Source organism: Abrus precatorius, unplaced genomic scaffold (assembly GCF_003935025.1).
Source record: "Abrus precatorius isolate BTA unplaced genomic scaffold, Abrus_2018 Scaffold2, whole genome shotgun sequence".
Taxonomy (NCBI): Eukaryota; Viridiplantae; Streptophyta; class Magnoliopsida; order Fabales; family Fabaceae; genus Abrus; species Abrus precatorius.
Window position 1 is genome coordinate 18,055,596 of NW_020874362.1, and position 22,586 is coordinate 18,078,181.

The 22,586-nt window shown below is 31.9% G+C and overlaps 1 protein-coding gene and 1 long non-coding RNA gene across 3 annotated transcripts; one reads left to right on the forward strand and one right to left on the reverse strand.

The window, feature by feature from the left end:
* Positions 1–41: 41 nt before the first annotated feature.
* LOC113858709 (protein IQ-DOMAIN 1-like) lies at positions 42–5,579 on the reverse strand. 2 transcript variants are annotated; one of them, XM_027491446.1, is made up of 6 exons: positions 5,462–5,579; positions 4,463–4,540; positions 3,881–4,162; positions 2,837–3,064; positions 2,246–2,368; positions 42–1,285 (listed from the first exon to the last, which is right to left on the reverse strand). In XM_027491446.1, the coding sequence occupies exons 2-6, from the start codon at positions 4,529–4,531 to the stop codon at positions 614–616; spliced, it is 1,374 nt and encodes a 457-aa protein (XP_027347247.1). In that variant the 5' UTR covers positions 4,532–4,540; positions 5,462–5,579; the 3' UTR covers positions 42–613. The 2 variants fall into 2 exon arrangements, with proteins under 2 accessions (XP_027347247.1, XP_027347246.1); XM_027491445.1 differs by having other exon boundaries at positions 120–1,285; positions 4,463–4,546; positions 5,462–5,566.
* Positions 5,580–13,201: 7,622 nt separating this feature from the next.
* LOC113858400 lies at positions 13,202–16,923 on the forward strand. The gene is made up of 3 exons (XR_003503350.1): positions 13,202–16,337; positions 16,474–16,576; positions 16,726–16,923. It is a non-coding gene; the product is annotated as an uncharacterized LOC113858400 (long non-coding RNA).
* The last annotated feature ends 5,663 nt before the right edge of the window (positions 16,924–22,586 follow it).

The following is a 22,586-nucleotide window of genomic DNA, read 5'->3' on the forward strand; positions in this document are numbered from 1 at the left end:
GTCCCATATAAAAAATTCCGCATCCAAATTCCTGGGTTTTGATTCTTATCCAGACATCATATTAAGAATATAACAAATATGGTCACAATCTAAACCAATAATCATGAAATCAATTACATAGAAAATAAAGAAATACAAAAAGCATACTACCCTACAAGGGTTACAGCAAAATTAAACAAAAGCATAATTTGTCAAAAAAAAAAAAAAAAACTAGTGTCACTCCTAAAACCAATCCAGCTAAACAGAGTTGTTTGTTAAGAAGTGTTTGATAGTAATTATGAAGATAATTGTATATATGAACAAACTGATAAGCCAATTTTGTTGTATCTTTACTCCTCAAGGCACCAACAATTGTGGGGATGAAGAAGAGGATCAAAGACAACTAGCAAGACCCATTACACCACCTAAATTTTCATTCATAACAGTGAGAAAGTTAATGCCAAGAGTAATTTGGGCATGAGACAGACTCTACAGGGACAACCAATCAAAAGTAGAATCTAAGTTGAAGATATTTTAATGTTATATTCAAGCTTTTTGCCTTTTTGACTGGTTGTGCCTATAGACAAACTATGCTCATACAAGAATTACACTGATGGCAATAACATCCCCATCACTACCTGCCCCCTCCATTGCTAACCATAGCAGCAACATCTTTTTTGGAAACCATTTCCACCATAAGAGGAGCAGAATGTCTTCTTGAACCAGCCGAAGAAGGGGAGAAAGAAAGTCGCCTCTTGGCAGAAACAGCAGCGGCTCCTTTTTCAGGTGATGGCTTTTGGATTTTGGACTTGGCCTTTGCTGAACTTGTGGGTGTCATGTAACTTGGAATGGCAGGTGAGCTTGCAAGGCTTTCATCATCTCTCACTGAGGATCCTGCAATGCTATGTCTGCGATAACGTTCTGACTGAACACTTAGCATGCTTCTTGAGTCTTCATCACCACCCCATGCACTACCCTTTGAGCTTGATGGCCTTACCTTTCCAGTAGCAGATTTTGCCTTTGAAGCTGGAGTTGAAGGGGAGTTGTGAGTGGCATGTCTTCTCGCTTTTTGGCCAAAAGGGGAAGGCCTATTATCATGACTATTGCCGCGGAGTGAATACGTTTTGGTGATTTCTCCTACACTTGCTGCACTCTTCAGTGATGAATGATCATTGTGATCCATTGTGCTTTGGCCCTCCCATGGCCTGGCAGCCATCCATCTCTCTAGCCAGCTCCACCCCCAGTGAAGATTATTTGGATCCATATATGTAGGATTTACTGATTTTGAAGAGCTCTTCCAAGTTTGCTGTTTGTGAACCAAATACATTTATAAACCAATCCAAATTATATAACTACTGTTAATTGTCACTATGTTCCCATCTCGGCTAAGTTAAACAACCTTGAATCCAATGACTATTTTATAAGTCAGACATCATTGCTCAATAACATTCGTATGTAATTTAAGGTGATTTCTTTCACCTGCAAATGCTATAATGCTTTTCTGTAACTCCCATTAGTAGTCGCTTAAAATAGATTAGTTAATTACCCATTAGTTAGTTGAGTATCGCATGTTGCCTATAAATAGAGCAGGAGTATTTAGAAAGGATAAACTTAAAGGTTGTGATTGGACAGATTATTTCAAAGTTAATACAATTCAGAAAAAGTAAATATTACAAAAATTTAACTAGATAATTTTTATATCAAATAAAAAGAATTTCAAATGATTTCTTTTAGAGTGAATTTAAAAATTTCTTCACTAGGCTGAACTTTTTACATTTACTGTTTATAACTCTTCTCATACTTCTTGACTCTCACTCTTACATTATTCGTTATTAGTTTCATATTTTTTAAAATTTTTAAATCATTCATCGAAACACAACCTTAAAAAAATGAGAAGAGAAAAGGATCTCCTGTATATTGTTAGAATTCTAATTGCAAGGTATGATGAGACTTGAGTCCCACGTTAGAAATATGAGATTTTAAAATGAGGTTTACAAGGCTTTAAACTCTCCAACCGTGACGACGTGTGTGGTTCTCCAAGGTTCTTCATCAATTCTCTCAAATTTTTTCTTTATTTGAATCCAGTTCTATTAAGCTCATTCATAATGCAATTTTCTTCAGAAAAGACTGATTAATCTTACCTAATTTAACTGTTCCACAATTTTTCATGCACAAATGTTAGGTTTCTTCAGCTATTTTGTGAAAAATCAGTGAACCAATCAACTGACTTAATGTAGGAATGGGAAAATGGATTTATTCTTGGTACCTGATGTGAGAATGAATAGGCCAAAGCTCTCTCTCTTCTCAAAGCAGCTTCTTGTTTTTGCAACAATTTTGCTTCAATTTGATCCTTTGACTGCAAGCTGTCATCCCATTCTTCTCCAACCTGCTGTGAAAGTATTTGCCGCTTCAATACATATTTTAAAAGAAACATTTATCATATACTATCTTTGTTATTATTTATCTGTTCAAAAAATAATAAAATTACACAGACAAAGGAATTCAATCATTTTTCAAAAATTAACAGCTAAGCATTTTAGTTTATCTTTTATTAATAAGTTTTTCCTTTAAGTTAATGGACTACTCAAATAATATATATAGATAAAAGGGCATTAGTAGAGCAAGGGTATTAGTAGAATAATAGCAAATATTATCTTAAACGTTTAAGTAAACACGTAAATAGGAACAAATTCTTCTTTTCTCTCTAGGAGCCTTAGATTCCAGGAAACGTTTTTTTATTTTTATTTTCATTTTTCATTTTTTATTATAAAATTATCACTTTATTTTCATTTTATTTCCTGTTTTCTAATATTTGTACAGAAAACAGTGGAACAGAAAATGTGCATAGAATGCTTACAGCAACTTGCAACTTCTCAAGTTCCTTTTCATGTTTCTGCTGTAGTTGGTGCTGAAGGGCCTTGTTCTCCTCAGACATTCTAATTCTCCTTTCGCGAATCTGAGACTGTAAACTTGCCAGAGTTTGCATGCATCGTAAGGTGCTACTTGCTTGCCTCTTAACAGATTGTCCTTGTATCAGTGTTTTCAGTCTCACCAAACCTCTCAATGCGCGCAATGCCCTTCTTGCCTATAAGCCCCAAAACCATACATTATATATGCTCACATCACAGATACCATAAAGCATATGTTGATACTACGAGTTATTATCTGTTATCTATTTCCTTATTTGATCATTTTTGTATTTTTAACTTTAGAAAATTTTAAATTAGGGAAAACCTAACCATCAATATTAATCTCCACATAAAGGGAGGATTATGTATTCAAGAGTGCCAAAAAAGTTCTCAGTAACGTTCTGAAATTTAGGCACACTGAGGACATCCAATTTATATATTGTGTGAACTGCCAGCATCAACTAACTTCTACGTTCTAAACACAGAATGAACAAAATTTGCGAACGGAGTGTGATTTGTTTTATTTTTCAAAATAGAAATTAATATGTGTCTGAGGACATATAACAAAATCATTTTTTATTAAAAATTAAAACCTTGAATAGTTTGAATATATTTAATTATATTAAATTTTGTAATTTTTATTAAAAAAATAATAATTTAATTAGCACCTTTTTACCTGTGTAGCATTACTCTAAGGTTCAAATAAATGGATGTTTAGAAGATGTAAGTTAAATTGAAAGTAGAATATTTAAACATGTACTGGTATTAAATCTACTCAAATGTGATTCAATTTCAACTTTATAACTTACAGCTTTCACATTAAAATGTTATTTAACATAATTTGATTAGATTTCTGAACATACACTAAATGTGTGTTTTGAGTTACATTGAAAAGTTAATAAAAGCAAATTCAATGCAAAATTACAACTAGTAAAATAAACGGTGGATTTATAATAAGTAACATGATACTAATCAGGAGAAGAAGTTGATACCATATATCCGCGGAATGCCGTTTGAATCTTGGTAGCTGCTATTTCTTGGTTGGTCTTTCCATGGTAGTGAGGCATACTTGTGAGACGCACAACCTCTGCAGCAGCCTGAGCAGCAGCAACAGCAGCCTCTGCTGCAACAGCACTGGCAAGAGCCAAAGAAAATGCATGCTTGTTCTGTTCATTTTCTTTAACACTATCTATTGGTGGAAGAGGGGTTGCTGCTTCTGCATATGCTACTTCCGAATCCTTGTAACCACTTTGTTTCTTTGACTTGTGCTTTTTCTTTAATCAACAAAAATTTAAACGGTTTGAGTTAGTACTGTTCATGAAAACAGATAATGTAAAAAAAAAAAAAAGTAAATTTCCTGGAAAGAGATAATTTCTGTACATATTATGATTTTACATCATCATCTAAAAATTTAGGAGGATATTTATTGTTACTCTTTTATTAATGTCTTTAGGATTTTAAAAAAATATTAATTAGAGAAATTAACAAATTTAACTATTAATTATAATAAAATAGTTCTTCTATCTTGAAATAAATAGATGAGAATATAAGTAACAATAATGTCTCAATTACACCTTTTCCTTTTTGGAATCTGGACTGAAAACTTTCTTGACTGCAGAAAACCAACTCCCTTTTTTCCCCATTTGCAATTCCTGTTGCTTTCATAAAAAAAAAGAAGGGAAAGGCATATTAGATCTTAATATCTGGCCAAACAAACACCATCCATAAAGAGGAAAATAAGAGGAGATATGATGAAAAAACTTCTATTAAAAGCAATTAAATTTAACATGGTCATGTTTCAATTAATGAGTTTATAATTCCAAGCAAACCTTAGAGAAAACATAATCCGTGCATAGAATTGGGAAAGGAAACTGGCACGTGAAACGTCAACGGGGCATTAAAACACCGACTTTAAAGCGCTGGAAACAGATCTATGACTAACGCTTACTATAAAATAACCAGTAACAGTCCTTTTACTGAAAAGCACTACAAACTGAAACTATATAGCAAAAACGCCCCCCAAAAAGAAAAGACTTTCAACACTTTCGCAAAACAAAAAGCAAATTCAGGGATGTTTAGTTCACTAATCGTTTTTCATTATCATTACAATTTTTCTACCTTTATTTTTGTTTTTATTCTGTTTTCTATTTTCAAATATTTAAAAACAAATAAACATTTATGTCCAGATCTTTAAAACAGAAAAGTGAAATAAGTTGACAGTTTTATAATTAAAAGAGAAAAAAAATCAAAAACCAAAAACGAGTAGCATGTATTTTACGGGAATAAGGAGAAGAACCCATATAGTATAAGCCGAGAATGCATGTGATAATTTCAAAAGTTGAAAGATAGAAACGAGAAACGAAGAATGCACATTGACAAGTGGAGAAGAACCCAGATATTATAGTCCAAAAGGTTAAAGAGAGAAAAACAGAAGTAGCAAACCCAATAAAAAAATTCCAATTTTGCAGGCCTGAATTAACGAGAAAAGTAATAAAAAAAGGGAGCAAAGATGGACAAATGCATCAGAAAATGGCCCCAAATGAAGTGGAAACCTTTGCATGAGTCGCACATACCTGGAAATCAAATTCAAAGGTAGTTGGTTTGGCAGAGTAACGGAACAAGTTGAGGCCCACACAGAGTGTCCCAGGAAGAGATGAGAAAGAGAGAGAGGGCAGATCTTGCTTTGAAGGAAACTTCAACTGCCCGAAATGGATGGAACATAACAATATAGACATGCTAACTGGGTCCCAGACCTCTTCTCATTCCTGATTTTAACGTTAAATAACAGCCAAACTATACAAAACAAGAATAACAGTTAGTTACGCATAAAGTAAAACAAAGTAACCAAAGAAAGAAAATTAATCAAAAAATAAGTGTTTTAATCTGGCGTTAAAAAGTTTATTTAACCAAAAAAATCGGTAGACTTGAAATGAGGTCCAATATGTCGTATTCAGAGTTTCTATTTTATGTCTTCACTCTTAATTACAAATTGACATTGTTTTTTTTATTCAATTTTTTGTTTTCGCAGGAATAAATAAAAATAAAAAATATATGTTTTGCATTTTTTGCACAAATCTTTGAAAAAAAAGAATAAAACAGAAAATTAAAAAAAATCCTAAAATTAAATAGCCCCTTAAGTTTTCATTTTCAAATATTTTTTATAAAGGCTTAATGCTAAATTCCAATAGCTTTTATGCAAAGTTTAACTATAAAATGTTATTATTTATCTTCTGAGTGTTGATATTTTATTTTACAAGATGGATGTTATAGCCTATCGTATACTAACTTAAAATCTTACTTAATATAATTCTTATAATTAAATATTAATTTATTATTTAACTAATAAATATCTCGTACATTGTGAAAGTACTTTTATGAAAATATAAAATAAAATATAAAAGTATCGATGTTCAAAAATTTTATTTGCAAAAGTCTCAAACATTATTTTAAGTATCTTAACATATTTATAATTGATTAAAAAAAATTATTAATCAAATAATCTTTAAAAAATAAATTTCATTAATTGAATAATATTAATAAATAAATAAAAAGCATTCACGACATTAGAAGGTACATTATTTAATAAGTAGAGTATAGCTTAATTTTGTGGAAAAAAAAAATAGAGTTTAAATTAATACATAAAATTTATAGAGGTGGATGTGTCACGTAATATTAAAAATATACATTTAATTATTGTTTATTTAACTATGGTAAAATTAATGTCTTTTTAACTTATATCTTTTCTACTTCAATTATTATTTTATCTTTTGAAATGTACTTTAAAATTGAGAGAGGTTATCATATAAGCTTAATTATATTTTTTATCTTTATAAATATGGGGCATTTTGTGATAAACTCTTATAAATTTTTTGTTAGGATTTAGTCCCCGTAAAGTTAAAAAATTAAGATTTAGTATCTACTGTTAATTCTCTTATATTAAGTGCTAAGCTAGCTGATGGAGTATTAACACACCTACATGATGCCATGTGGCATGCAATGTGATTCAATTTTTTTTATTTAAAATTATATAATTATAAATAAATCCCTAAACATATTTTACATAATTGTAGAAAAGCCCTTTTAACTTTTTTCTTTTTTCTCCCCAGCCTCGATCTCCCCTAACCTCCTCACAACCCTTTTCCAACACCCTTTCCCCCACCCCTACTCTTTCCCCTTCCCCACACTCAATTTTAAACTTTGTACGTGTTTCAAATTAATGTTCTATCACTCAACGTAGAATATTCACATAACCCCTCAATATCCAAAACACACAAAATTTTATTAGGAAAAAAAAGTGAGGAACAAATTGGAAATGGAGATGCAGATTAGGGGAAGGAGAGGAGTTAGGAGTGGGATAGGGGAAGGAGTGAAAGTAGAATAACAGGGAAGGAGTTAGGGTGGAGGGAAGGGAAAGGGAAAGGGTTGAGGGAGGGAGAGAGAGTGGTGAGGGTGTGAGAAATAGGAAAGGGAGAGAAAGAAGATGGGGTGATGCGGATGGGAGGAATGGAAAAGGAGTGAAAAAGAGAGGTGTTGCGGATGGGGTAGAAGTTTGGGTGTTGGAGGAAGAGGGGTGTAGGGAAGAGGTGGTGCGGATGTGGGTGTTGGAAGGAGAGGAGTGTGGGAAATGGGGGTGATGCAGATGGGGAATGGGAACGGGTGTGGGAGGAGAGTGGTGTGGATAGAAAAATGGAAGTGGGTGGGAGAGAGAGGTGATGGGATAGAGGAATGGAAATGGGTGGGTAAGAGGGGTGGTGCGGATGGGAGTGTGGAGAAGAAGAAGGGGTGAAGATGGAGTAAAAGGGAGGGGGTAGAGGTGGAGGAGAAGTGTCGAAAAAAGAGTGTGGAGAAGTAGAAAGAGAAGAAAAAAGACTTTTATGTAATTATATAAAATAAGTTTAGGGACTTATTTAAAAATCTTAATTTTAAATAATAAAAAAATGACATAGTATGCCACGTGGAGTGCTGAACTGGCTCACCTAACAAAAAAAGGGTTAACAACAAGGACTAATTCTAATTTTTCAATTTTACTCGACTAAATCCTAACAAAAAATTTTATAGAAACTTATCACAAAATAACTAACATTTATAGAGACAAAAAATATAATTAAGCCTATCATATATAACATTAATAGAGATCTATTAACCCGATAAAAGACTCTACATAAAATTGGAAGTTTAATCACTAAAGTCAAAACTAAGAAGATGAAACAAGTTTTACAAAGTTTAATCATGGAGCTAAAGAAAAAGAATATTCAAATGAGTTAGAAGTTGCACCTAAATACTCTTCAATTCCTATAATTAAAAAAGTTTTCATGTTTTCATAGACGGGAGTCTAATTAGTTTGGGTTTGATTATTAATAAAAGTTCTAAAATTTTATTTTTAATGAATTTTAGTATTTATTTTTTGATGAATTTTTCAGCTAGTTTTTTGCATTTCTAAATCAATTTTTAGAGCATTTTTGTAGTAAAGATATGTGTCATTTCTTTTTTTGTTCTTTGTAATCGCTAACTTTCTTCCTCCACTCTTAAATAAAATTATTTTTAAGTATTAATGGTCTTTTTTATTATGTCATGTAATTTTTTCAAGCTAAATATTTTTTTATTTTAATTTAATTTTCATTTAAATAATTTAATTTAATAATACTCATAAAATAAAAAATATTAATGAACGATAATAAAAGAATAAAATATTAATTTATTTTTTCAAACTAATATTAATTTTATGCATGAGAATTAAAATATGAAATATCGAACAATGTAATTTCTGTCCACAAATGTGAATACGACACTATATTCAAATTAGATGTGTTTTATATTCAGTAATTAAATCTATATTAATTTTATATGTAAAGTTAAATTGTGTGACTCTTTTATCATTATAAGGTTAAATTAATTTTAAGACCAAATCACTGTTGCCTAAATATATTTATTAATGGGCTAAGCTGAGATGATTTACCTTTTTAGAGAAAATAATTTAATGGGAGAGTGACATTTTCTAAATATCTTAATCACCAAACCAGCACTTAACATTGCTTCATTGATCATTATACAACTTTAATTAAAAATGTACTAATCTCACTTTATAGCTAGCGTGACTAAAATTTAATTATAAATATAAAATTTGTCACTTAAATATTGTTTGAACAAGTATAGACTTTAAACATCTCAACAATTTCTCTCCCCTCATCTCCATACTAGTGTGATATTGTCCACTTTGTAATTAAATCATCGTAATTTTATTTTTGGACATCCTTCAAAAAGTCTCATACTAATGAAGATCTATCATACTTATATGCTCTTGATCCTCCACGATTTTAGTTAATGTGAGACTTTGCTTGCACATTCCAATAAATATATATATTATTTATGAATAATTTTTCTTTTATCATTAACATTTTTTAATAATAATGACTAAATCATAAGTTATTACAATGATAAAATTATTTCTATCGCAAATAATTTGCTATTAACAAAAAAATTTTAATAATGAATTTTAATTTCTCACTATAGATCAACACTAATTCACTTGTTACAAAATTTATGTAAAATAGTTTATATGCAGTTGGCTAATACTCAATATTTGTTACACATACTAGCATTATACACGCGCGCATGCCATTTTTATTTTATTATAATGTCCTATTTACTCCATTATACAAAATATCATAGTCAAGTATATTTTCAGTCCAGGCTTATCCTTGATGTGTTTGACATCTAAACCAGTTACATCAAAGAGTACCTCTCTTCCGTCAACGGTGTAGTTTGTTTATTTTTGTAGTCTTGTATGTTGGTATGTTTTTACACGTCTATTTAAAATATATAACAAAAAGTTATATATAATAAAATTTAATATATTAATAATATGAAAATATTATAATTTTAAATAAAAATTATTTTTTATTTTTTATTATATATCATTTAACTCAATAAAAAAATTATTGCATAAAATTTTAATTATACTTCTATGTTAAACTTATCTGCCAATCTTTATACTTTTCTTCGTGGTTGTATTATATCAGATGGACCATCCAACTCAACTGAAATCACATCATTATTTCGTTAGTATCGAAATCATGAGCTATGACTACCGAAGTCTTGTAGTTGAGTGATTAATTAACCATTAATCAGGCTTCACAAGTAACGTAGTAGATAAATCGCGATGATAGACAACTTCATTTTCAATACACATGATGATTGACGAGGAAGCTTATTCATGAGATTTTAGGGTTCTAATCAGACGCATTCTGTTATTACATGTGGTTAATAACTCCTTTCAATTTATACTAACTTCTTGAAAGGAAATGAGTAAAAATTTCTCATCTGCATACTTGAAAATTAAAAAATATCAACTGTCATTAATAAAAAAAAAACCTATTTGTTACTAATTTAATATTAAATTAGCATGTTAATATAATTTTTAATAAAACTTAAATTATTAATATTGACATTTTAAATTTTATTAGCAATATAATATAATAACAAAAATAACCTTGATAAAAACCATCAAACACATAGAACTCTGTAATATAGTCTTGCATGACAAATTAATTTGGTGTCTTTTGCATGAAGATAACAAGTTGTGGGTACAAATGTTCAAGGAAAAATATTGTTGTAGAGATTGTGTTCTTCTGTAGAGAACTAGTACTTTGAATACCAGATTTCTTTTCTTCATCTTCTATCATCTGGTGCTTTCAATGGCTTCTCAAGCCTCTGTGTATCTTTTGATTGAACAAGTGGCTCGCCTCACCGAGTGCATTGATGGCCTTTCCAATGACGTCTTCGCACTGCAAACCAAACCATTCCTCATCGTCAAGAGCCACTCCCAAGATTCGCTTAGACTATCCGCAATTTGATGGTTCCAACACTTTGGATTGGATTTTTGCAGTTACCCGTTTCTTCGAGTACCATCAAATACCCGAAGTTGAACGGTTACAAATCCTTTCCTTCTACCTGGATGGTCCTGCCTTTAGCTAGTTCGTGGATGGAACGCAATAACATGCTTTGTACTTGGCCAGAATTTCTCCATTCTCTTGAGGCACAATTTGCCCCTTCTTGTTTTCAAAACATGAAAGGTCATTTGTGCAAGCTCTCACAAACATGTTCGGTCCTGCAGTATCTCACTGAATTTGAGAGCCTCGCCAATCGTATCACAGATGTCCCTCCTTTGTTCATGCTTGAGTGTTTTATTTCTGGGTTGCGCCCCGACATTCAATCGGGAGGTTCTAGCCTTTCAACTAGTCAATTTTCGGAGGCGGCGGAATTGGCAAAGCTTTAGGAGAACAATTTTGGTTCTGCCACAGTTTCTTCACGACCCCACTACCCCTCGACTCTGCGCCCATCCCTGGCAACACCACGACCACTGTTATTACCCACATCGTCCTCCCAGGCCATTCCCTATAAGCGTCTCTCCACCTCGAAAATGCAAGTTCTCGTGACAAAGGACTTTGCTACAATTGCGACGAGAAATACAGCCCTGACCATCACTGTAAATCTCATTTTTCCTTCTAGTGCAGGATTTAGAAAAACTCGAATTAGGGATCATAACAGGTAAGGTATGGATATGGTACTATAGATAGGGTACTACAGAACCCATCTCCATACCCGCATTTTAAAAAAATACTCGTATCTGATCCTATACCTGCGTGAATATGAATATTAATCTTTGTAACCGTACCTCTAGGTACTCGCATACCCGTCTTGTACTCATTACCCGCGCTTGTTTGAGAAAAAAAATATTTATAAAGAAAAATATGTTTATATAACTTCACATAAATAACATAATAATACAAAAATTCAATATGTAGTTGTCAAACATTCAAAATCATAAATATTAAATGTATCTTAATATAATAATTTTTTAAACTAAAATTCTTAGAAACAATAAGCAAAATTAAACACTAAGTTATTCGTCAGTGATAATCCTATCTTGTGTGAGATTTGATTGACTGGTAATTTCAGAACGACAACCAAATAGATCTGTACATTGTCCCTCGTGTGGGATCACTTAGTAATCTCTTGTAACAGCATTAACAACTAACTCTAATGAATAACATTTCATAGTTATTAAGTTTTAGTGAGACAGACATTGAGAATAAGAATAGAATTAGAGTAGAGAAGTTCAATACTAACAATAAAAAGTTGATACATAGTTTTTTTTTTAACTTTTGAATTTGAAATTGTAAGAAAAATAATAGATTTAATTAAAATAATATAATATAATTAATATATATATATATATATTAATACTAGTATTTTTTAACTCATATACTATACGAAAGTATTTTATCAAAAATATAAATTTTTGAAAAATTATTTTAGTGAATTAAATATTTATAATATATATAAATTTAAAAAAAAATTGAATAAAAGATAAATAGTTACAATAAAATTTTATAATAAAGAAATATATGTGTATATTAAAAAAATTATACTTTTTTATCTTAAAAAAATTAACAAATAAAAATTAACAATAACTTTTTATATTTATATCTTTTCAAAAACTTCTTTGAATATGAATAAATAGTAAGAATAATATTATTTAGATTCAATAGATTATAGTTGTGCTTGTAATACATATGTTACATAGAAAAATATTATTTTAAATTAAAATATAAAAATAAAATTTAAATATTATTAATAAATAATAAATTTACGGTAATAGTAGGTGATTGTAAAATTTATAAAATATTTATAATATATTTATTATTTATCATTCACTTTATGATTTAAATATTAATATGATTTTATTAACAAAAATATTTGTGTAAAAAATATTTTATGTGTGTCATATATAAATAATATTTTTAAAAAGTCAATCTCATATTAACTATGTAATAATTAAATTGTGTTAGCTTAATTAAATGATATAAAATAGTAAATAAATTTTTCTATTAAAAATATAAACCAAAATAAATTTTTTAGTTTACTTTATTATTAAATAGATTTTTATATTAATCTTATATAACTTCACATAAGTAATATAATAATACAAAAATTCAATGTATAATTGTAGAACAAAGTTCAAGAATATATATATATATATATATATATATATATATATATATATATATATATGCGGGTATGGGGCGGGGTGGGTACTTAGATACCCATACTCGTAGCCATCCTCATTAAAATTTGCGAGTTTTTACCTATACTCATACCTGTACCCGTATAGCGGATAAATATCCTACTCATTGTAGATAAATTTTGTGAGTTCTTATCAGATATTTTACCTATTGCCATTGATTGATCTACGTGGGCTTGAGCTGTTTTGGGGTGCACAAGTTACAAAGTTTGGGCCTAGTCCTAATAGATTATGAAAAGCTCACTATGCAATTTATGTGGGATGGTAAAATGGTGAAGCTTCTAAGGGATACACAACCTGAGCCCATGGCCATTTTGATCCACCAGTTGCGCTGTTTATCGCATTGGGAACAGATCTTGGAGTGCTACCATCTCTCTCTAGTTCCTGCCCCTACCCCTATCCCTATCCAACTCTTCTCCATCTCCAGTTCTACCCACCTAGATGTGTCTGCCTTACTCCACCACTACCAAGCCCTTTTCGTGGAACCCACTCCGCTTCCACCAGAGCACCCAACAGACCACACAATTCCTTTTTTCCAAATTCAGTCCATATTCTCAGAAGAAGGAGATTGAGACTCAGGTAGCCTGCATGCTCGCCACGAGGGAAATTCGTCTAAGCATCAGTGCTTTTCTTCCCCTGTTCTCTTGGTGAAGAAAAAGGACTATACATGGCGCTTTTGCGTTGATTGTCAAGCACTTAATGCGATCACCGTCCTGGATAGCTTTCCAATTCTGACAATTAACGAATTGCTCGATGAATTGGGTGCTGATGTTTGGTTCTCCAAGTTGGATCTTCTAAAGGGCTATCATCAGATTCGCTTGACCCCAAAGGATATGCACAAGATCGCTTTTCTCACTCAAGATGGCCACTATGAGTTTCGCATGCTTCCTTTCAGACTCTCCAATGCCCCAGCAACATTTCAAGCCACCATGAATGATTTATTCTGGCCCCATTTACGCAAATTTATTATCGTCTTCTTCGATGATATCCTTATCTGTAGTATTTCTTGGGCTGATCATTTATTTCATTTGGAAACCACTTTTCAATTGCTTCTGACTAACCAATTCTGTTTGAAATTGCCCAAATGTTGTTTTGCTATGCAACAGGTGGAATATTTGGGACACATAGTCAGTGCAGGTTCAGTTGGTCCTGCCCGTTCCAAAATTTAAGCTATGACTTCTTGGCCAACCCCTACTTTTGTCAAGGTCTTGAATGGTTTTCTTCATCTCACGGGGTTCTACCGCAAATTCATCAATAGTTACGCTTCCTTAGCGTCTCCCCTCTTGCGAAAGAAAGCATTTCAGTGGTCTCCACAGGCTCAAAAGGCATTTGATCAGCTTAAACATGCCATGTCTACTGCTTTGACCAGATTTTACGAAAAACTATTTGTGGTTCAATTTGATGCCTCTAGTACTGCCATGGGGGTAGTTTTACATCAGGACCAAAAGCCAGTGCATTTTTCAGTAAGAAATTATGTCCCCGTATGATGCAAGCTTCCATCTATTTGCAAGAGCTCCATGCCGTTATAGTAGCTATAAAAAGTGGAGGCAATACCTCTTGGGCAATTACTTCATCATAAAAACAGATCATAAACCCCTAAAGGATCTCTTAACTCAAACTGTGCAGACTCTGGAACAACAGTTTTACATGAGTAAGCTTGGGTACAATTATACGATTCAATATCACCCTGGTCACACCAACACTGCGGCAGATGCCCTGTCATGCCTTCCTGAGAACAGAGTACCTCTCAGTTTTATGTCATTACAGTTCCTCAGTTCCAATTCTTGGAGAAATTACGCACAACGTTTCACTCTGATAAGCATTTTGACTCCATGAAATAGGACATTGAACAGGGTGTTGCATCTGTAGCTGACTACAAACTGCAGGATGGCCTTATCTTCTTCAAGGGGAGAATTTAGTTGCCCTCATCTTCCCTTTTCCATGAGATTCTAATGACAGAATTTCATTCAACTCCTTTGGGTGGTCACTTAGGATTGGTCAAGACCCTCAATTGATTGCAAGAAAAAAAATTTTGGACAGTGATGTCTAAGGATTTCAAGTTTTTTATCCACAAATGTGTTACCTATCAACAAATTAAGTACATTCCTCAAAAACCTGCGAGGCTCCTCCAACCTATTTCCCCACTCACTCTTGTCTAGGAAGACTTGGCCATGGATTTCATCACTGACCTCCCTCCATCCTGCGAGTATACAACTATTTTGGTGGTCGTCGATCATTTTTCTAAGGTCTCCCATTTCGGCCCTCTGCCCACTTTGTATTCTGCTTATCAGGTGGTCCTTTTGTTTATTAATTTGGTGGCTAAACTCCAGGGAATGCCCACGAGTATTATCTCTTATCGCAATTCTCTATTTTTGAGCAAATTTTGGCAAGAATTGCTCAAGGCCTGTGGCACTCAGCTGCATATGTTATATGCTTATCACCTGGAAATGAATGGGCAATCCGAAGTACTCAACCACACCCTTGAGCAATACTTACAGGCCGTTTGCCACCATCAAACTTCTCACTGGAGTCACTACATTCCATACGGAATGGTGTTACAATACTTCTGTCCATTCAGATACAAGCTACACCCCTTTTAAGATTGTGTACAATCGTGCTCCTCCTTCGTTACCGAGATATTTACTGGGCCAATTCCCAGTGGAGGCAGTCAAGGAAATGTTCAGTTCTCGCGATACTCTGTTAGCTAAGCTATGCAGGAACTTACACAAGTCCCAGGAGCGCATGAAGAAGTTGGCGGATGTCCATCATCATGACGTCCAGTTTGACGTAGGAACCTGAGTGTATGTCAAACTCTACCCATATCGCCAGACTTCTGTGGTTGGTTGCACTCCCCACAAGTTAGCTAAGCACTAATTTGGCCCTTTCCAGATTCTCAGTCGCATTGGGGCGGTGGCATATCAGTTGGCTTTACGAGAAACCTATCTGATCCACCCTGTTTTCCACTGTTCTATTTTGAAACTACATGTTAGGGTTCCACCTAAGGAGGCAGGCACTCTTCTTGTAGAAACTAATAACAATGGACCCTTGTTGGTACCATTAGTCATTTTGAATCATCGTGAAGATACTTCTGTTGATCCACCAACAGTTCAAGTTTTGGTGCAGTGGACGGGGCTTTCTCCTGAAGAAGCAACCTGGGAGTACTGGACGGATATCAAACAGACCTTTAACCTTGAGGACAAGGTTTTTCTCCAAGGGCCAAGGGATGATACAGATGGAGGCATTATTGGGTCAATGGGTCTTGCACCTAGAATGCTATCCAATTGGCTGTTTCTAAGCTTAAAACTAGTTTTGAGTACAAGGTTGATTGTGGTAATGCTTCTTTTTTTGGTTTGTCAATTGGGCAGGTAAAGGATCTATTGTTCCAAAGCTCTCTTATGTGCATATTTATGATTGCTATTTATGTATTAAGAACGTTTGGAATGGGCCTTCCTAAGGCTTATCTCACCTTTTTACTCCTCTCACTTTAGAAGTTTGATACAGATGGAGGCACTATTGGGCCAAGTGACACCAACAACCCAATTGGTGAGAGTGGGCCAAGTAATGAACCAAAACACATAAGGAAGAACTCGAGACAAACCTCAAGGTCAGCTGGCTCGAATGAATTCATCCACTAAGAATATAGTTCCTTAATTACCTTTTTCTGTTATTAGCAATTATGTTTTGCTTATGTTCATGAAAGGAGATTTGGAATCTTTTTCTGTTAAGATACATGTTGTTCTTTTTTGTTTGTAGGTATCCGTTAGGGAGTGAGAATTGCTTATATCAATTGTAAGAATCCATTTGAAAGGATATGAAAATTTTGGCTTATTACTAAACTTCTTCTTTAGAGGACTAGTACCTCGAATACTAGATTTCTTTTCTTCATCTTGTATTAAAGTTCATCAACAAGTATTAGAATGCAAAATTAATATTAATATTAATATTCTATTTGTAAAGGCTATCTTTGGCTTTTTAAGAGGTGTAGACATACTCAGATAATGAGTGGATTTGGATTTGGAAGCTTCATCTTCCCAAGACATTCAAATTTCTAATGTGGCTCAATCTTCATGACTTTCTTTCCACCAATGGTATGAAGACTCATAGGATGATGTGTTCCTTTGATTTGTGCACTCGTTGTTTTTCATCTCCGGAAACCATCATGCAATGTCCCAGAGATTGTGTGCATGCTTCCCATGTCTAGAACTTGATGGGATTCATTATAGTGTCTACTTTCTTTGGGAATCAAAATCCATCGATCTGGTTGAGGACATTCCTCCATTCTCACAAAGCTCTCTTCTCCATATTATGGATCATCAGTTGGTTACTTCTATTTAACTCGTCGCCAATAAATTGACCTACTACTTTCCTAAACTTTTGCATGATGAAAGTCTGTGTTTTTGTTTTCTTTGAATGTGGATGGTAGCAGCTTTGGTAATTTAGGTAGGTTTTAGTGGTCTTATTTGCAATTGTAATGGTGTTTGGATCATTGAGTTCTATGGGAGCCCCATAACTTCTGATAACATACATACTGAATTGCAAGATGTGAAGGTCTATGGACCATACTTGTCGTTCATAGACTACTTGAAAGTGATTCATTTGATTATGAATCCTTATGTCACATTACAAGTATGCTTTTGTGATTAACTTAATCCAACAACTTTTAAATAAAAATTAGTGAGTTTCTCTACAACATATGCTTAGAGAAGAAAATCAATGTGCCAATTAATTTGCAAGATCTGATGCTCGTTATCATGATTACTTATTTTCATGACCTCGCTTTAGGGTTGAATCTCCTTTTGATTTCAGACCAAATAAGTATTGTCCATCTTAGAGAGTAGTTTTATTGTTCCTTTTTATTACATTGTTTTTACATGTAACTAAAAACCAAAAAAAAGAAAATAACATAGATTAGTATGAAATTATTTTAAAACAAAATTGTCTCTCATAAAAAATACTTATGATTTAAATAAAAATATTTATTAACATTTTTTAATACAAAATATTTATATATGTTATCTATATATCAAATATTTATAAAATTTCTTAAAGTTTTTATTGATAATTTTATTTTATTTATTAAACATGTTATATTAATAAAAATATTTTAATGTATTTTATTTAATAAATGATTTTTTTTAGTGTGTAAAGAAGTTTTTCAATTTCCCTAACACTTTTTTTTTATTATTTCATCAAAAAAAAAAAACTTGTTTGCACTGACAGCGTAATCGACATCTTTCTAGCGAGATGCAAATTACTTTTCATTTCTTTTAAGACGTTAAACGAGCTTGACACTTATTTTTAATGGTAGCATTGAAACTTTTTTTTTTATATATATTTTTTAAATTACAGAAATATAATTTCTTTTTTGTAAAATTACATAAATATACATTTTTAAAAAAAATCATTATTGATCATTTTTTTTTACCAAAAATCGTTGATAACAACTTTTGACTCTTTTTTGATATTTTTTAAATATTTAATTTTTATTTTAAAATTATCATTCATGATTTTTTATTTTTTATCCTTAAATTTTTAAATCCTATATTTCTGTAATTTTTTTTAAAAAGTACCATATTTTAATATATAATTTATAAATATCATATATAAAAAAAAATCCTGACATTATACAATAAACATTTGTTTTTCTATGTGTCGATGGTAGATCATGTGATGAAAATAAAACAACACACGGAAATAACTAATTTGAGGCATATCATGTGCTGTTCATGTGTTTCTTCCTCGAGTTCTGCGCCACTACCTAAACTCAAGGGGTAATAGTTTTTGGGAAGAGAGAGACGAAAACTCTCCAGACCCAGATCCTATGAATAATTTTCCATTCATTCTTGTACCAGCCATCCAACGGTTCATTTATATATATATATATATAAGGTCATTCTTAACTTTTTGAAACCCTAGGCAAAATAGGAAATTAAGGCCCTTTAAAAAAATTATAAAATGTAATAAACAAAATAAAAGCATATATTAATAATTTTATTAAAATAATATAATTTTTTTAAGTGGCTATAATTTTTTTCTAATAAAATTATAAAAAAATATTTTTCATTCAAACATATTTTATGTTATAATTAACTACAAAAATACAAAAAATCATAAAAAAAATGGGTTCTACAAGCATTCTGAGATGCAAAATCATTAATGATAATGTTAACATTAATATTTTTAAAAAATTCTTTATTGATTGATAAAATTGTGAGACCATTCAACGGTTATTGTGACATTGATGACTTTAGGTAGGTTTTGATTAACTTTAACTCTAAAAAACTTCTTTCAGTTGATGATATAATCACCAGGACCGTAAAATAAATTCTATAAGTGATTAAAATATTGATAACAATCTGCAGATTTGACAAACTAAATAATGGTTTAATTTTTTAGAGAAAACTAAAATTCTCCATGAGCTTTAATATTAAGAATAATAAAATTTTGGAATTAAATGAAGTTTTGAGTTTACAGAAGTCAATGAGTTGAACGTTTATAGCAAGTGAGATGCGAAGAATTAAAAGGTTTATTTTTTTATTTTTTCCAACTGCAAACTATAAGAGCTGAAATTTTTTTTCAAGTGAAAGTAGGACACAATTTTTATTTGGGCCCTCTTTTAAGCTTGGACTCTAAGCGATCGCACCTCTAAACTACCCTAAAAAAAATCGGGCTTGATATATATATAAAGGATATTCTTATACTAATATAAGTTTAAAAATTTTTACACTTAATTTAAACTTTTCATTTAACTTATTATATCTAATGATTAGTAAAGTAATAAATTATAACTTATTAGATGTAAGTTAAATGCAAGGTTCAGATTTAGTGTAAGAGCTTTTAAACTTATACCAGTATAAAAAAATCTTACTCCATATATATATATATATATATATATATATATATATATATATATATATATATATATAATTTTAAAAATGAAATGAAAAAATTTATGAGATTTGAATTCTCTAAGTTCACAAGCACTATATAACATCCTTATTTTATATCTCAAATACCTATAATATTTTATAATAGAGAATAAAATAAAAAATTATTTATTTATAATTTAAAGACTTTTAAGTAAAAAAAATAATTTTTTTTTATCTATAAGAATTTAAAGATATTTAAAAAATTTTAAAAAATATAATTTTTAAATTCATAAAGGTTATAGTAGAAACAAAAATTTATATCGCATATATTTAAATTTAAACTATTAAATAACTCTGTCAGTCAATAGGATAATTTTATATATATATAAAATGAAATGTAAACTATAATTAAATTAGTTAATTATCAACATTACAAAATACTTTAAATTACTTGTTATAACAAAATTTTAATTAAGTATCATAAATTTAAAATTGAAATAAAAAATATTTATATACTTTTGTTAATTAAAATTATTACAATACTTGAATTAATCTAAACACCATCAGAGCAATTCTTTTTTATAATCTGATGATTCTAAATTAAATCAATTTTTTTTTTTTTAGAAAATAATTCGTAAGAGTATTCCCATCCTCTAAATCTTTTATTTTATAAATAAATTATGTAATACAGAAATATCATCTAATACAATATGGACTAAGATAATGTTAACTTATATATTATATTAACAAATTTTACACCATATCAAACATGAAAACAATGATATAATCGGTATTTTTCGAACATAAACTAGGCTCATATCATTTTATATATTCTTACATCAAAAAATATATTATAATACGTGTATTATAATCATATTAATCAATGCATTACAATACATGCATTATAATTATATCTGTACCAGGTAAGACACTATTCAGACTTAATTGTAGAAAGAAGAAACCGACTACCCCTTCGGCCTAATAAACCTTGATGTTGGTATTATTATTAAGCCCTTGCCTCGTACCTCGTCAGGCTCAGGGGGCTAGTGTACTGGATAGAGCCTTACTCGGTCTTATTCGTAGGAAAAGGTAACTGCCATTCAATTAATATAACTAAATACCCTCATCAGATTAAGAGGTAATTAACTTAATTGATGATAATAATTAAAATATTATTTACTTTAATTAAAGGGCCAAAACTAATTAAAGGGCCAAAGTTAAGATAACTCAAGCCCATTAACCCATAACAAAGTCTATAAAAGAAAGGTAGGAATTCTAGGTTAAGGGGATTTTTCGGATTATTATTAAAATAGTATTTGTTACTCAGAACCGACATCTAACTTCAGCATCGGAGTGTCTTTTGCAGGTGGCCTCCCCACTTTAGCTACGTACAGAAGGACATCATCCCACTAGGGCAGAGACTAGAAGATTAGTGATTGTTGCCGTAGATTACTTTAGTAAATGGATCGAACCAGAGCCACTCGCCACCATCACGGCCAACAACGTCCAAAAATTCACCTGAAAAAATATCATCACACGTTTCAGTCTCTCTCATACCCTGCTTACAGATAACATGCTACAATATACAGATCGGAAATTCAATGAGTTCTTAGAAGGGTTGCATATCAAACACATGGTTACATCTGTGGAACATCCTCAATCCAATGGACAAGCAGAGGCTGCAAACAAGATCATTTTACATGAACTTAGGAGACGATTGGGTTCGGGAATGGGCAGAAAAGTTGTCCGAGATCTTATGGGCTTATCGGTGTACACCACAGACAACCACAAAAGAAACACCTTTCCGGTTGACCTATGGTATTGATGCCATGGTGCCGGTTGAGATTGGAGAGCCATCATATTGAAGACAACAATTCAATGAATCAGCAAATGACGAATCCCTTGCAGTTAATCTAGATTTATTGGATGAAGCACGTGGTCAAGCAGCAATAGTCGCTGAAGCTGCCAAAAGGATGATGGCAAGGAAGTTTAACTCAAATTAATCCAAGACAATTCTACGTTGATGATTTGGTGTGACGAATAACAGGGGAAGCACATCGGGACTGACGAAAAGGAAAATTAGCTGCTAATTGGGAAGGCCCCTTTCGGGTAACGGAGCGGCTTGACAACAGGTCATACAGGCTGGAGACACTGAAAGGGAAGCTGATACCGAGGACTTGGAACAACACACATTTAAAGCATTATTTCAGTTAAATATTTTTAAATTGTAATCAATGCACTCTTTTCCTCACGCAGGGTTTGTCCTCTTAAAAGAATGTGAAAAGGAGTTTTCCTGGGAAGGTTTTTAACGAGACACATTATTAATAAAATATTTCTTCTATGCCTACTCTGTTGTCTTGATTTATTTACCTCGTTCCCTCCCGAGTACTCCTATTCGGCTAAGGATGGCTTATTTATCACATTCCCTCCTGAGTACTCCTACTCGGTTACGGATAACTTATTTACCACATTCCCTCCCGAGTACTCCTACTCGGCTAAGGATGACTTATTTCACATTCCTTCCCGAGTACCCCGACTCGGCTAAGGGCGACTTATTTACCATATCCCTCCCGAGTATCCCTACCCAGCTAAGGACGATACCCTCCCGAGTACTCTACTCGGCTAAGGATAACTTATTTATCACATTCGCTCCCGAGTACCCTTACTCGGCTAAGGATGATCTATTTCACATCCCCTCCCGAGTACTTCTACTCGGCTAAAAGTGACTCGTCTATCGCATTCCCT

Coding starts and splice junctions, on each gene's coding strand:
- LOC113858709 (XM_027491446.1), bottom strand. CDS start 4,531: ATGGGGAAAAAAGGGAGTTGGTTTTCTGCAGTCAAGAAAGTTTTCAGT. Junction 4,163..4,462: donor CAGATTCCAAAAAGGAAAAG/GTGTAATTGAGA, acceptor TGTTGATTAAAG/AAAAAGCACAAGTCAAAGAA. Junction 1,286..2,245: donor CCTATTCATTCTCACATCAG/GTACCAAGAATA, acceptor GTTCACAAACAG/CAAACTTGGAAGAGCTCTTC.